The sequence below is a fragment of the Penicillium expansum genome (genome assembly GCF_000769745.1).
Source record: "Penicillium expansum strain MD-8 chromosome Unknown contig60, whole genome shotgun sequence".
In the NCBI taxonomy this organism is placed as follows: domain Eukaryota; kingdom Fungi; phylum Ascomycota; class Eurotiomycetes; order Eurotiales; family Aspergillaceae; genus Penicillium; species Penicillium expansum.
This window is the reverse complement of record NW_015971399.1, coordinates 92589-108791: the sequence shown is the minus strand read 5'-3', so window position 1 is coordinate 108791 and position 16203 is coordinate 92589. Positions and strand designations below refer to the sequence as shown.

The 16203-nt window shown below is 46.3% G+C and overlaps 5 protein-coding genes across 5 annotated transcripts; 2 read left to right on the top strand and 3 right to left on the bottom strand.

Annotated features, from left to right (window-relative positions):
- Nucleotides 1–402: 402 nt before the first annotated feature.
- On the top strand, nt 403–2604 carry PEX2_022990 (putative cholinesterase; the record flags this gene model as incomplete). The annotated part of the gene is made up of 1 exon (XM_016739574.1): nt 403–2604. One exon carries the CDS (start codon nt 403–405, stop codon nt 2602–2604), a length of 2202 nt encoding a protein of 733 aa, XP_016596318.1.
- Nucleotides 2605–3285: 681 nt separating this feature from the next.
- On the bottom strand, nt 3286–4681 carry PEX2_022980 (uncharacterized protein; the record flags this gene model as incomplete). Its single annotated transcript, XM_016739573.1, has 4 exons — nt 3286–3726; nt 3796–4074; nt 4136–4528; nt 4583–4681. The coding sequence occupies 4 exons, from the start codon at nt 4679–4681 to the stop codon at nt 3286–3288; spliced, it is 1212 nt and encodes a 403-aa protein (XP_016596317.1).
- Nucleotides 4682–6415: 1734 nt separating this feature from the next.
- PEX2_022970 (fungal specific transcription factor domain-containing protein) lies at nt 6416–8215 on the bottom strand (the record flags this gene model as incomplete). Its single annotated transcript, XM_016739572.1, has 3 exons — nt 6416–7099; nt 7149–7655; nt 7706–8215. The coding sequence occupies 3 exons, from the start codon at nt 8213–8215 to the stop codon at nt 6416–6418; spliced, it is 1701 nt and encodes a 566-aa protein (XP_016596316.1).
- Nucleotides 8216–10239: 2024 nt separating this feature from the next.
- On the top strand, nt 10240–11660 carry PEX2_022960 (Major facilitator superfamily domain, general substrate transporter; the record flags this gene model as incomplete). The annotated part of the gene is made up of 5 exons (XM_016739571.1): nt 10240–10422; nt 10500–10606; nt 10663–11195; nt 11256–11521; nt 11589–11660. The coding sequence occupies 5 exons, from the start codon at nt 10240–10242 to the stop codon at nt 11658–11660; spliced, it is 1161 nt and encodes a 386-aa protein (XP_016596315.1).
- A 580-nt stretch (nt 11661–12240) lies between these two features.
- Nucleotides 12241–13239, bottom strand: PEX2_022950 (uncharacterized protein; the record flags this gene model as incomplete). The annotated part of the gene is made up of 1 exon (XM_016739570.1): nt 12241–13239. The coding sequence occupies one exon, from the start codon at nt 13237–13239 to the stop codon at nt 12241–12243; it is 999 nt and encodes a 332-aa protein (XP_016596314.1).
- Nucleotides 13240–16203: the final 2964 nt, after the last annotated feature.

Genomic DNA, 16203 nt, shown 5'->3' with positions numbered 1-16203 from the left:
AATTGAAAGTCATTCACCCTCTGAATAGTCCTCGTATTTGGGCTCTCCCAGTCGCGCTACAATCTCCACAAACAATGCCTCGATATCTCACGAGTGCTCGCCTACAAAGATGGGATTTTCCAAGCCATGACTTAAGAGGTAAAGGTTGGTAACTACAAAATCAATTATACTTTCTCAAATATATCCAATAACAAAGCTTCATTTAAATCCTCACCGCTCCAACCTATTGAATAGTTGGTCGAGGCCGAGGATGACGAGCATGACCAAATCCGGACAATCCCCAAAATCTAACGCGTGCAGTCTGTGATGTTGCAGTAAGCGAGATTCCACCCCCATATTTTAGAAAAGTGTTTATTTACAGACCAATCTACCGGCTCCAGCTCTTTAAAAATATATTCTGAGATGAAGACCAAGTTGATAGTATTCACGTTGTCTTTGCTCCTCAGCAAGGGCTTGGCCGAAGAACCCCACCCCCTTGTTACATCCCTTGGGGGCCTTCGCGTATTACACTACAACAACCTTGGCCCTCAGAACAATGGAACCTCGGCCATTCTAGCATACGATCCCTCAAGCTATGTTGATGCCACTGCAAAATGCACTGCCATTGGCGAGAAGCTCTTTCCCTGGTCTTCGAGGCAAAACACCAGTCAAACCGAACTCGGTTATGAACTGAACTATCTCATATTTGCAAAAGAGCTAGGAGCCGATGGTTACCTGTGGTTGTCAACAGAACAGGACTCTCACAAGAATTGTTTTGCTCTCTCGATCTCTCATCGCCAGATCATACCGAAACAATGTAGAGAGAAGCTACCCGCACTCTGTACTTCAACTCCATCCGTGACAACCGATCTCGACCGAGCCGCAAGAGAAAATACGAAGCTGACCGTGACATCTAATGATTATGCCATAACCGGATATCGAGATGCACGATCCTTCCGCTTCCTCGGCGTGCCCTTTGCAAGTCCCCCAATAGATGACTTGCGCTTCGCCTCACCGGAACCCTACACAGGTCCGAAGCACATCGAGGCGACTAGCATGGCGGATTCATGCGTCCAATCTCCTTCACCCCTTAGCACTGTGTATATCGGTGGAATGTCCGAGGACTGCCTTTATTTAAACGTCTTCACCCCACTCCTGCCTCACGATGACACCAAGAGCACAGCGCTTCGCCCTGTGGCTGTTTATTTGTATGGGGGCGGATTCACAAAAGGCACTGCATCTATGATAGATTATGATGGGGGAAATTTTGCTAGCCGAAGCGATGTGGTCGTTGTCACACTGAACTATCGCCTCGGAGCATTGGGATTTCTGTCGACGGGGAACCTGACAACTGGGAGTTACGGTATTCAAGACCAGATCTTAGCCTTGAAGTGGGTCCAAAAGCACATTTCTGCCTTTGGAGGTGATCCATCCCATGTTACTGTGTTCGGACAAAGTTCTGGTGGTCAAAGCGTGGTAGCCCTGATCTCTTCCACCGCAGCGAAGGGTCTCTTCTCCGGCGCGCTGGTGCAATCAGCAAACTTCGACCTCCCGTGGTTTCCTCGTGCTCTTTACTCTAAATACATCGCTCCAGAAGTCGGAAAAGCGGTTGGCTGTGACGGAAATTCCTCCGAAACAAGTCTTCTCAAGTGCCTTCGTTCCGTCCCGGCTTCAATGTATCTCGATAACTCAACCGAGTTCCAGACTGCTACACAAACCTTCTCATCCAATATCGCAAATCACTTCTACAACATCACAAGAGCTCTTTCTGCGGTAGAGCCATTCATGCCGATGGTAGACGATACCGGATCAGGTGTCATCGACGGCCAATTCAACTCCCTCCTAGCCAACAACAAGCTCCCCATCAACGTCCCGACCATGTTTACCAACGTCCGCGACGAGGCAAGCCTCTACATGGGAATTCTCGCCTCGGCCCAGGCCCCGCTCGCTACATTGCTGAATGCCACATTCGGCGAGACTCTAGCTCAGAAGATTATCTCCTCTGGCGCGTACAACGTGGATGATTCGGACACCAATGCCGTTCTCAACGCTGCTTCTGATGCCCTGACCCACAGTCAATGGACCTGTCCACAGGCCTACCTTCTCGACAATTCCAATTCAGCTTTTCCTTCCCTATACGAAATCCAAATAGCAGATGGCCATGCGCAGACGTCAAATATGCCGGATATCTGTTACCCGAATAGTGTATACAACGCTTCATGTCATACCTCAGAGACCTTGCTCGCGTGGGGTACACTCAATACTAAGACGCAAGATGTGCATCCGTATTATGACGATCGGGATATCCTTCACTCGCAGCTTGTCCATGATGTATTTGGTGCGTTTTTCCGTGAGAGAAACCCAAACCCGGATTTGGGGTTCTTGAAGGTCCGTGGTCCTGCATATGCAACTACATTTTCTATATTTGGTGGGAAGGTTGGTTCGAATTCATTGCTTGGGAGTGCTGAGAAGGGGTTTGCTATTGAACAGCATACGTTTGATGAGCGAAATATGACGCTTTTGGGAATGCCGCCGTCTAGTACGGCTGATTTTGAGAACGAGACTATCTGTGCTGTACTGCGTGATTATGGGTTTACTTTCCAAAGGGCACGTTTTTCGGATTGAATTTATGTTCAATCGTGCTTTTGTCATTAATCCAAGTCGCTACACTGGACACTCATTGGGTCGGTAGAGCTCAGACCACAATCCAACTACAAGACGGCAGATTTCCAACCGTATCTACACGGTGCACCTTCGAGTTTACTTTCGTGTGCTCTGATCTATTTGAGCCTGTCATTCAATATTCATTCGGATTGTGAGTATCATTGGTGCGAGAAAGGCGAAAAAAAAACCAGAAGAAACAAACGCCAAATAAAAAGCTCCGCCAAAAACGAGAGTGGAATGCTAGGTCTGTCGTGATAGAAATGAGATGCCAAACGCAAGGGTTTGGGACATGATGGTGAAATAGATGTGTGGAGCCAAATGAAAGTAGACTCATATGCTCAGAACGAGAAGACATGGCAAAGAAATTCGTTCAATGTATCTGCATCAATCGTGGGAATTATTCGTAAATCGGGACCCTCCGCGAGGGAACGTATCCATCATCTTCGGGTACAGTCGCCGGGGTATATCGCTTTGAAGCGGAGCTCCGAGGGCTCGCCCACCCGGTCGTGCGGGGATGGAATCCAGCACTGCTGTATGATCGCTGGCGCTCAGACCCACTTCCTCCGCTACTGGGTCGACTATTACCTGTACTGCCCCCGCTGTAACTTCCTCTTCTCATGTCGTCTGCGGCATAAGAAGATCCTAGGTGTCTCGGTACCGCTCTTGGTGGTGGGGGAGTTGGCGATCTATAGAAAGGCGGATCTGGAGCAGTTGGAGCAGGGGCCGTGTCGCCGAATATAAATTCGCGGAATTTGACACCTGCTGCGCGTGATCGAGAACGGTCTTTTGGATTTTCCTTTGGGTAATCTCTCGGATCCCTATCTCTTGGATGATCCCTTGGGTGATCTCTCGGGTGTACCTTCGGCGAAGGCTCAGAGTTGGATTTGCTAGATCGTGAAGGGTGGCTTTCGTGCCCGCGGCGCTGTCGGCTCGGACTTGTTGGCGATAGATCTCGGAATGGTCGGCGGGTGTAGGCTTCGTGGGAGTGGCGTCTAGCACTACTATTGGGAGGTGGTGACAGATGGCGTCGCTCTTGGTTCCTATTGGGTTTCGGACGGTCCTTGCGGTGGCGTGCAGACTCATCTGAAGACATATCAGAGACATATGGAACCTCACCTGCCCCTGGGCTTAGCGGATGGCTGTGCCGGCTACCTTGGTCTCGTCCGCTTGAATGTGCTGGACGCTCTCCCCATGGGGGAGGGGATGAAACTCTCGGGGTTGAAAAACCCGGTCGGTTCGTTCCAGGCCTACGTGCAGAAAATGCTGGATATTCTCCGCTGTAATTTCGGCGGTGATGGCGATGGTCGCTGGGCCGATCGGGCTCCGCATGACTGCGACGCTTTGATGCCGCCCGACGTGGACGGGAGAAGTAGTCATCTTCGTCAGGTAGAGGATCCTTTCCACTAAAATGGTAGTGATATGTCCCAAAGTCTGGTGGCGAAGCACGCTTCGTGTGTCTTTTTAAATAGTCACGCTCCAACCGCCGACTCACTCCTTCATGCCATTCCAGCATCTCTGGGTCGGGCTCAGAGGGAAACGCGTCTCGAGGAATCGTCTTTGGAAAGGTCTCCCCATTTGCATCTGGAATATCCCACAAGTTGACCGCATTTTGCAAATACACCGAGTGTTCATCTGGGTCCATCAACAGTTGTATTGTCTGCCACCGCACGAAGCCATTCGGGAGTAGTGAGGGAATCGATGGGGGCTCGTAGGGATTGGCTGAGGGCTGGAGGCTGTGGAAACATCCTAGTGACTGGTAGATGAATGACAGAGCTTGTCCCTTAGTTTCAAGGAATAAAGGGTCGTAGTTGCCGCCGACTTTGCGGTAAAAAGTAGCGATTCTCTCAGGGGTGATATCGGTGGAGATGTTGGTATCAAAGGTGGACTTTGGAGATGTCAGTATGGTCTCCAATCCAGGTAAGACCGGTCCAGAACTTACCATCAACTGTGCGATCCCTAGACATAGCTGTTCGAGCAGTGGGGCTGGGCTCTTGTCTGAATTGATCAATGTACCCCAGTGAATATCCGCAGAAGCCATGAATGTGGGGTATAGGATAGTGAGAAGTGCATGCAAGATGCGTCAAAGCATTTCATCGCACAGGCTTCGAGGTTGGGCGCATGTCAAGAGAGGTGACAGCGTGACAGTGACAGCGAAGAGAGCGGTCAGGCACACACGACCCACTGCGGGGGAACCAAAGAACTGCGAACTATGAAAGTTGATCTGATAACTATGTTGTATCTGATATCTGACAGATCAAGTACAAAGAGACCATATCTTGTAAGAACAATCCAAATGAAAATATGAAAATATCTTCTCTCATATCTGAATATCTAGCTGAAACAAAATACATGTGACTTGATGTCATCCATACCCGTGACTCACGTACAATGTTGCATGACTGAAGCCTAATGTGGCGCTGTATGACCCAATCACCGGTTACCTAAAGATCTCAATTAATTGGAGCTTCCATTGATGGGTTCAACATAGTAGCAATTAATATAGACCTGTCTAGGCAACAGATATCTACTAGGTGCCTAGACTAGTGGAAAATAGTAGTATTTTTGATTTCTCTTCCAATACGGAAAACCCTGTGCTTCATATAGATATTTAGTAGTTTATATATCTATCTTCATATATTATAGCCTCACATCACTCCAAAATGAAGTGATAGACCAAACGTGTATACAAAGCCCACGATGAAAACCATTAGGTTGTCAAGTCAAGCAAGTTTCCAATATATACTGCCCATTTTAATACCCGATACTTCTAGTCACAGGTATTTAGATTACCTACTATAGGAGACATAACAGGATAGCTACAGGCATCTCCCTAATATTAAGCCGCAAAAGCACTCGGTCGGAATAATCCGGACCCCGAACTAAACTAAGCTACCACAAGCAATTTATCTATTGGTATGACTTAGAACAGTGGAATTTAAGGAATTCTAGGAGGGATCTATAAAGTCCCCCGGCTGGGTGCCATGTCTTTTCTTCGTCGAAGCCGACTACTGAGCGCGGTATTGGAGACTGTCTCATCGGATTGGACTGCGGTGAATGTTATCGACGGTACTCGATGGCCGCCGTATATTAGACTCATCACTTCCCGCTATCAGCACATTACCCAGGCCTCGTTCAAGATCCTCCTGTTTCGGTAGCCGAACCCGGCGAGACAAGTTGCAATACAGAGTCAATGGTAGGCTTGGAGGAAAGAACAAACCGGGCACACCGCCGGGGACTTTATGAATTTCCCCTAAAAGCTCCTCGACTTTTATCGTTCAAGACCAAACCAAGCAGAATGTAGTGCGGTGAGCAGCGTCGCAGGACCTTTCAAGGTTCATGTTGATAAATCAATCACGGCTTAGCGACCTCACGAAACCATCTGTGGGTCCTAGCTCATAAAGTTCATACCCAAGTCTGAGGTGGAATTGTGTGTGTGTGTGTGTGTGTGTGTGAGNGAGAGAGAGAGAGAGAGAGAGAGAGAGAGAGAGAGAGAGCAAGAAATACTGACATTGGAAATAAGACTGGCCCAGTTACATATGCAGGTCACCATACAATCCCAGCGGTAATTTCCGCAGACCGCTATGCTCTAGGACACGCTGAATTTACGTGTGTCTCGTATATGAAATTTCCTCTCCATCTATTCAATATTAAGTGTTTTACACTTCATTGATTTGGTCGTATATACATATATTGTCTGAGTTCTGGCATAATTTGTCAGATGTTTATGTTTGTAATCTCTGCTACATTTTATCTGATTGTAGAGTTTGAACCATCATGCAGTCCACAACGAAAGGTTTGGCCACGAGTATACAGTATCGGTAAGAGAGGGATCGAGCAAGAAATCGACGTCTGGCTGGGCTAGGAACTCTTCCATGCTCTCTCCTAGGAAGGCCATGTCATTTGCATGGTTTGTCGCAACGGTGGCTTCGGAAATACCAGAGGCAGTGGTATTCCCAAAAAGGCCCAGCTGGTTAGGGGCAATGACAGCAAGAGATTCCGTCGAGCTCTCTGCAGCTCGAGATACATCGCTGTGGAAATTACCACCTTCTGGCCCTCTCATCTCATCCAAACACTGCTTTACGCATTCTAAATTATCAAAAAATTCGGTTGCAGCAAGATTTCCATGGCTGCTCATCGCCCGGAGAATTTCGAAAGCTGCCTCGAACAACGCAAAGTCGTTGCTATTCTCGGGGTATACCAGACTAGAAATGACCATTATCAGTGCCGATGAGAAGAGATAGTGAGCATAGAAATATCCGAAGATTGGAACAGATCCGTTGGTCCATTCTTCCACAATCAACGAGTGGGTATGTCTTGCAGCGTGAATACACGCATCGCTGAGTGTTTTTAGAGTCTGGCGGATGTTCGTCTGGGCGCTATCCTCTGCAACAGACTCTGGGGATGTAGCTTGGATCAGCGCGTGCAGAAGAATCGGCCGACTGGCTAGCATTATACACTGCAATTGATTAGCTGACAACCCGTTCATATTCAAGCTATCAACTTACTTGGTTGAATTGAAGATGAAGAGATATAACATTCATTGGAACAGGACCGTCACGGTTGAGACGAATCTGTGGGGGAAGAGCACAACTCCACTCCTTGAGTGAGATGAGCAACTTTTGCTCCCGCTGCAAAAAAGACTCCGGGAACCTTTTTCGGCTGTATACACGGTCGATGACCTGACCCGTGATCTTGGCCAACTCAATACTGGCAATGAGGAATTCCGTGTCGGAGGTATGATCATTGTGGATATCACCAGGCACATTTGATGGCATGTCAACGTAGATGTCCGCGTCGGAAATTTGAATCGGCCAGCCGACCTTCGAGCCATACATTCGATCAAATACATATATTGCCCACCATAGCCTGGTGCGATGCTCACGCTGCACAGGATCTGGGCACTTGCTTTCTGGGATATTGTGGTTCAGACCCACAGTCAAGCCTAGACGCATAGCGCTGCCGACCAACAGAAATGCCGAATGGCGTCGGTTCAAGAAAAATGAATATAGTGACTGCCATTGTTAGTTCATAAGCCCTTCAATAGAAGTGATACGCATCTTACCAAAAGTAAAAGGGTTTCAATGTGTGCCAGGCTTGGTCGTTCCGGCAATATGGGTATCATCGTCATCGCATTGACATAATATGCTACGCCAGGGACATTGCATTCAAGGCTCGGGGTTGATCGTGCAGAATATACCTCTCCAAGAGCGAAGATAGCAAAGAATTTACATGTCAATACGGGATCCTCAAAGTTTTCGTCCCGATAGGCTTCTTCAAGCTGGTCAATAGTCGACTTGCGAAGAACCAAATGATACACCCGTGTCACCTGACTGAACACAATCTGAACCAACAGGCGAGCCTTAGGTAGGCTCGGCCATTTTGTTGCGGGATTTCGTATTTTCATCAATGTGGCTTCTGGCGTATATTGTGTCCGAGGCATGTGAGAAGTGGTCTCGCTCTTGGTAAGAACCTTTCGGAGTCTGGTAGCGAATGCCGTGCATGCTGCTTCACAGACATGAATAGGTGGTAATGAAGGGTCATAGGGCAGGAACCAAGCCCGTTCACCGAGCATTGGATTCCGAACATGTGTATCTGCGTCTGGCTCGGGTACATCTAGAAAATGGCGTAAGTTGGAGTCACCAGAAAGACCAAAGAAACTTTAAACACCTTCATCATGCGCTTGATATTCTCTTGGGGTTAGGAAACCAGGTGATTGTGATAATTGTCCACGCAAGCGCTGGTTTTCTGCAGCCAGTTCCTCCAGATAACTGAAATATTTAGCTTTACAATGGAGCAAGCTTAACTTAGTGGAGCATACCTCTCGTGCACTTTAACTTGACGATCTCGATTGACATAGTGGCATTCGGCAGGACAACCTGCCTGCCGACATTTAAGACATGGCTGACCACCAGTGCATTTTATTTTGTGTGAGTGGCATCTCCGACACCTTGAGACGTCACATTAGCGGGCAGACTTCGGGATAGTTTCACCGGTACTTACGCAATGGACTTCTTTTTCTGTTTTCTGATGGCTGCATCGCTGCTAGTAACCTTTGATGTGGACTTCATATTTTAATGTAAGAAATGGGGCATCTAGGAGATGGAGTATGGGATGGGGTAAGGAATAAAATTGGAATTTTGCCGGGTGTTGAGCGGCGAAATTTCATGTTGCCGAGCCAATCATCGTCTGAGATTCCTCGAGTTGCCACATTCATTGATATCTACAGTACATTAAAGTAAAAACTATCTAGTTCTAGAAAGAATAATCCATTATATCCATTATAGAGGTAATGATATACTAAATACAATACTATCTAAGCGAAACTTTCAATTGGTCCTTGCCCCATCTACATATATGCATGTCGATATTTGGAATCGTGCTTAATCATTGGTAACACATAGCATATACTATGCGGCCCAAGCGATAGATGATCACCCCATTCCCTGTATAATACGGAGTAAAGATCTCGTAGCTAGGTAGTAGGGCCATAAGCTCTTCATTCCACAAGATAGAAACGCTAAGATGGGCTTTCTACAGCAATTATTGGTTCTCTCTCACAGAAGTTACAAGAATATCCTCAATGAACTTGCCTTGATATTCAACAAATTGTATCCTTTCCTTGGGTTTAGATAGATAGTCATTCAACATTATACGGTTGTTACACAAATCAGTGGTAGATCTAAAAAGAACATATTTTGAATTTGATCTGAAGATAAATGACCAAGTAGTGCTAAGCACTATGGACGTATTGGGCTGTAAGCCTTGTAAGCAATGCAAGGGGGTGATTGCCCGAATGTGGAGGGACGTCCTATCTTCTCATCATTTTGTCTCATATGGCATGTATTAGAATCATCATCAGCTGCATATAAGTCAATAACAAACCATCTCCCCTGATCTAGCTCCCAATTGTTTTATGTATTATCAACTCCAAAGGAGATATGGATACAGTGCGTGAGTCACCTTTGGGTCAACTTCTACGAGCAATTACTGGAAATAGGGTTCTCCTTTATCCGGAAGAAAAGCCAGGATTTGTTACATCGGCAGATCCAGATGAGACAAGACACCAGGTTGAATCAAAGCAAAGCCTTGGCGGCGACTCTGCCATACCTCCAGCACCGACTTTAGACTCCCCACCGGATTCCAGTTCAGATGGACTACACGCGCAAGATGAGATAAAGAATATAGTCGATTGGTACGGTTCGGACGACCCAGCGAACCCGAGAAACTGGTCGACATGGAAGAAAAGATTTGTTACTTTTCAGATATGGTACATCTCACCTCACATTTCACCTTCATTTTCACACAGTGGACTGGATATCTAACGCTTCATAGTTTGTACACATTTACCATATATTGTGCCTCATCAATCTACGTGCCAGCTGAACCGTAAGCTTATGATCGAAAAACAAGATTTTCGTCATGACGACTAAATGCCCAACAGCCAAATAATGGAATATTTCCAAGTCGGTCAAACGAAGGCTTCATTGGGTCTGGCATTATACGTATTAGGCTGTAGGTCCCTACTATACATGGCACGGGATACGTCCTAATACCTTGGTTCTTACAGATGGTCTCGGTCCGTTGCTCTTCTCACCCATGAGTGAGTTTCCATTATATGGTCGCAATATCCCATATATTACCACTTTCCTCATCTTTGTCGTGCTGTGTGTTCCCACCGCGTTGGTAGACAACTATGTCGGGCTTATGGTCCTTCGACTTCTCCAGGGCCTTTTCGGGAGCCCCTGCCTGGCAAATGGTGGTGCCTCAATGGCAGATATGGTTCGTGAAAATTTTTCTCTTAATGGAAGAGGTGTATCTCTGCTTCTGCTAGAAACTGATCAGATGTCGGAAGATAGTACTCGGACGTTTACCTACCCCTAGGACTGACTAGCTGGGTTGCTGCGGCATATGGTGGGCCAGCTCTTGGTCCGATTTTGTCGGTCTTTTCAATTGCCGCAAAGGGGTGAATCTTCCAATGGATATTGCGCACACCATACTAATGGCTAACTTTGATTTCAGGTGGCGCTGGGCGATGTGGGAAATTCTTTGGTTTAGTGCACCCATTCTTGTCCTTATGGCCGTCTGTCTTCCAGAGACATCGGCCGACAATATCCTCCTCCGCCGTGCACGGCGACTACGCAGAGTTACTGGAAACTCGAATCTTTCATCACAGTCTGAGATTGCGCAGAAGAGTCAAACATTTTACAAGCTGCTCATTGATTGCCTGATCAAACCTGTCGAGATAATGACCAAAGACCCAGCCATCCTGTTCGCTAATGTCTATACGTCACTGGTTTATGGGATCTATTACTCCTTCTTTGAGGCGTTTCCATTGGTCTATCCAGTAAAATATGGAATTGACGCCCAGCTTGCTGCTCTAATCTTTTTATCAATTGTTATTGGTTGTGTGCTTGCAATCGCCGTGTATATTGTTTATCTATATACCCACCTCATGCCCGATCTAAAAGCCAACGGCCAACGTGCACACGAGCACCGTCTGGCTCCTGCTCTGATCGCTTCTTTTGGGCCACCGGTCGGACTTCTCATTTTCGGTAAGCAGAAGCAACCTTTTACAGTCAGGCACCCCCAAGACTAATTGTCATTTCATTTAGCCTGGACTGCCAACGGAAATATTCACTGGGCTGTGAGCGCCTTCGGTATTGTCCTATACGCAGGATCTATCTTCGTTGTGTTACAATGCGTGTTTGTCTATCTACCACTTGCGTACCCGAAGTATGCAGCTTCACTATTCGCCGGAAATGACCTATCACGATCTGGTGTCGCGTTTGCGTTCATCCTTTTCTCCCGATTCATGTTCATCGACCTTGGTGTTGACAAAGGGGTGACTCTGTTAGCTGGATTAAGCATCCTAGGGATTGTAAGTCTCTTCATTATGCCGCAATCCGGATATGATGATACCTTTCACATACTAATTTATGTACAAGATTGGCATGTTTGTTCTCTACTTCTACGGTGCAAATCTCCGTGCTAGATCTAGCTTTGCAGAGCATGGCTGAACAGGGCGTATTGATGACTCTCAGCTTTACTTTCGGTGTTACTTTTAGGATATATCAGGATCGGTGAAATGAACAGTTCCTGCTCTTGGATAGCCCCCCCAGCGGCGCAATATTCCAATGTAAGAAGGATCTTTTGTATGACTCACCCGTACAAGATATACTTAGGTACATCACAAGATATCGATTTTCTTGTTCCTTGAGATAGCTAGAGGATACATACCAAATGAGATTGTAAAGGAAGCGTACTTCCTTTAGTCAAATCTTAACAAGGAATAACAAGCATATCAAAATCAAAAGAAAGAACGCTTTTGGCATTTTTTATATACAACCTTGAAGTAAAATGCGTTTTCTGAACACAAGAACTCCGAGAAATTATAATATATAAATACCCATGTCTTCTTAAGGCAAATCGAAAGACATAGACTGTTGAGAAAAAGTATGGTCCAAGTCTGCTACCATGTCATCTAGAGAGGGATTGTTCCAAGTAGGTGAGGTTGACGTTAAAGGATCGATGAAAGACTCCGGTGTCTCAAGGTTTCCATTTTGACCTTGGAAGAATTCCGGTGCGTGATCTCGTTGCTCACAGCTGCTCATTCCGCAATCTTGGATTCAAGTCAGTAATTATTCTTGACGTAAACTGAGAAGGATTCCTCATACCAGAGTCCAGCTCTAAACCTCGCTCAATTGAATCACAGAGCCGATGAAATTGCTTCGCCAACCGCGCCCGTGACTTCGCAACAAATTCGACTGCCATCGCTTCATGAGAACCAAGGATGTAGTTCATTTCTTCTGTTGCTCTGTCGCTACCCCAATCCAGACGGCCTGTTAATGCCCGGCCTATGGCACTGGAGACATTATACCAACTGTCTTCAGTAAGCCCCGCTTTTGCCGTATAATATTTGTGTGCTGTTCTTCTGGGATCGTGAAACTGCGGTTCTAGCTGCTCCCAGGCCTTGTCGCAATTACCTGTATCATATCTCTCACTGGGCTCCAAGGGGACTGTGGGTAGTCTGTTGTCTAGCCCAATCTGAGACAGGCTGATAAAGTTCGACGAGGAAAAGGTTGTTGGCCATCCGAGAATTTGTGGAAGATACATAACCAAATCACCCGGCTGTACCGCAATTTCCCGGGCTTCACCAGATGCCTTGTATCTATCTCCATACTTCGGTTCGAGCGGGCTCTGTAAGCCCATGTTGAATTGTCGATGGAACACTGGGACTAGGCGAATCTTTTGTGCAGTCTCATATGTCGGGAATATGACAGTACTTTGGATGTCACTTGTACCTTCTCCTTGGACCGGCGACTGAATATGATCGATTGGGACACCTAGCCCTACATTGTCGCGTTGGGAAAAGGTGCTTTGTTGATATTGTGGCGAGCGATGAATGAGTTTCCGATTTTGGTCCGGTCTGCACGCGACTAGAACAGCATAATATGCCGGATCTCGTTGAACCATTTGTGATATCATCATGTAGCATTGCTGGACGGCATTTTGATTGAGGATCGAGTTTGTATCTTCTTTAGTACCGCTTCTACTGAGGTATTTTCGGATCCGCTGGAACACATCGAGCTCTTCCATATAGGAAAAGAACCCGGGGATATGGAGAAACCCATCCGTTTGCCAACGCCACCACGCATCACCAGACCCAGTATAACGACATAGCAGCTCCGTATTTGAACAAAAACTTAGAGTAGAGGTATGGTTATGGTCACCTAATAGAAACGGCATGTTAGCAGATATATGATAGCGACTGAATATCTCATGTACCAGTCATGAAGCGTAAATTCGCCGTACTTGGAGAACTATAGCACCGTCGGAAACAGAACGCCTCCAATTTCTGAATTACTTCCACTCTAGTTCCATCACGTGTATCCTCTCTAGGAATAAAGTGGGCCAGGCGCATCAGATGCTCCGAGCAAAAGCTACCCCACGATATTGTGTATGCCCAGCTCACCAATGCCGTCAGAAGCTTCGTATCGAGCGTCGCTTGAGGGGTAGTGATTAGGGCAATCAGTGGCAAGCATATAGGAATACATCCGCAGCACTGCCACCCATTTGGATCTTTGTTGGTTCGTAGCCCTTGGGTGGGTGAGACTCCCGATGGTAAGAGCCTCTGCGAAGGTGTGTTTGGGAGGGGCGAGGTTTCCGAATGGTTGGTGGAAGGTGAAGAGTCAGCCTCGCCGCTGTTATCGTTACCTTTGTTTTGAGCCGAGCCTGAGGAGGTTCGGGATTGTCTTGCTTGAAACACCGTAAGCCGCATTCTTAAGGGCTCAACTAGAGAATATTATGACTTACATCCCCGTTTCGCCAAGCGTGTCTGTGGTATCCCTAAACTCTCCAATACCCGTTGAACATCACTTGCCATAAGTCGATTTCTAGTGCGTCCACGTTCTGGTCTGTTCTTCATGCTGTTTTCAAGCAGTAAGAGTGAGTCTGGGTGATTTCGGTGTTTGCTCAAACATGCTGTCAATGACAACAGATGTTTGCTCCAAGTTAAGGGACGAGTATGGATCGGAAGAGCTTTTTCAAAGGGAATTTTCCAGTAGCGAAGGATTGTTTGTGTACTTGATCGTTTCGCTAGCTCCGATTTCTTATGTCGCTGCACGATCGGTCGTACAGTCTCGGTATATCCGATGGCCTTCCGGTAGTCGCTAAGGCTCTCATACCTCGTAGACCAAAGATCATTCTGGCATATCCAGTGCCAAGCGGCACTAATAGATGAAGCAACATGCTCATCAATTTCGGAACTTTTGGTCAAAAGGTCGGTCAACACATCCAAGTGTTTATGCTCTGGTTTCCCATGCAATAGAGTCGCGATAAATGATTCAGAGGAGTATTCTACATCGCGCGAGAGACTTCGTACCACATGATCCATGTTGAAATATTGACTTTGAACTTCAAAGAGCTTGATATATGTAGTCTTAATCGTGTACTTTGACTCTTTTGCTATTGTTTCAAGAAAATGTGACAGTTTATATACCTAGAATCCTAACTCAATTTGGGGTATTGACTATCTGCACTACTGCACTTGGGCTGGCTAGCTGCAGGGCACTTCATTGAGTTACTACACACGTCATGTAGTGGCGGGTGGTAGTCGCCATCTCCAATGAAGTGCTAGTGAGCCTTGAGAATATATCCGGGACTGTGACATTCGATCGCCCATAGATTGAGGCTGCTGAACAGTAGCGGCGGATATAAACTAAGAGTAGCATGGCTACCTATTACCTAACTTTCGCGGCACGAGAGATCCGAAATCATGCACATGCTGGCGTCTTGAGTGGAGAGATCGGCATTGGGGGAGGACAAGCTCGTTATACTGCATTAGACTCTGGAATGAGGGTTCTCGTGTCAGACTGTGAGCTTAGTCTGGAAAACGAAGTCACAGGTTATTTCCGAGGGTACCAGGCCTTGACCCCGTCATTCCTACGGGGGTTGAATCTAGATGCTTCTATCTTACTAACATTTGTCATAAATCTTATTGTCTATTCTATGCTCCCCTATTACTTAATGAAAGGTACTTGGCTGTTCAGAAGAAAAAAAAGAGGTGTTAACTTTTTTTGGCTGTTTATTTCCTTATTTCTTTTCGTTTCCTTGACAAATAGAAGTCACCAAAAAGGAAAAAGTGTGGTAATCTATGCAATATTTTGGTGCACCAATCAAAAGCATAGAGTAGCATATCTTTAAACAGTTGGAACCTCGGATGCACTCCGTTATCAGGTTTTCTGGCATTGGCAGAGATATCATTGACTCCCTTAGGCCTCCTACTTTGTTCATTAATCACACGCCACCCGGACGGAGTCCAGTGCGTAGTCCAGTGCGTTTCTTCAGGGAGTTGACGTAATGCCAGTGCATTGATCTCCATGTCACTGCACCCAAAAAAGGAAAGTTATTTACCTGTTTCTGAACTCCGATAACAGTTTTTCATATCTGCACAGGGTCTAGTCTTCAAGGTAACACAACTTATATCATTCCGCTCGGTCCCCTTCCAATGATGTGGAGTTCCCTTAAACAACGTTGGACTGTAGACCTGCATGGGACCAATTATGAAGAGTCAAGGACGGAAATTGGCCAGGGTCCAGGCTGCCACTCATTGGTAGAACTAATTTCCTTCGCAGCTTAATGTGCATGAACAAACGCACGGCCAACATGTTTATCAATATCCTTCTTTTTAAGTCTTTATGCCATGAGGATTTCGATGCTCGTTGTTATCTTTCCGTGTTCCTTTTGCCTTCATAAATCAACTCATGGACAGTAACTTCCAATTCATCTTTATGCGGTGAAGGTGGGGTGATATATAGTAACTGTAATATACAATATCCAAAAAAGGTAAGATCATTATATTCCAAAAAGCCAGTGCTGACGTGTCCGTCGATCAGTGAAAGATGAATTAAGAAGCGATAGGGTATCGAGACAAAGCCATGAACATTATAGACCACAAAAGATAAAAAGATATAAAAAAAAGAAAAGGCTGACATCGAATCCTGTTAAAGCTCGGCAACAGGCGGCTTAAACATTACTTTTCACCTAGCTTAACTCGGGAAG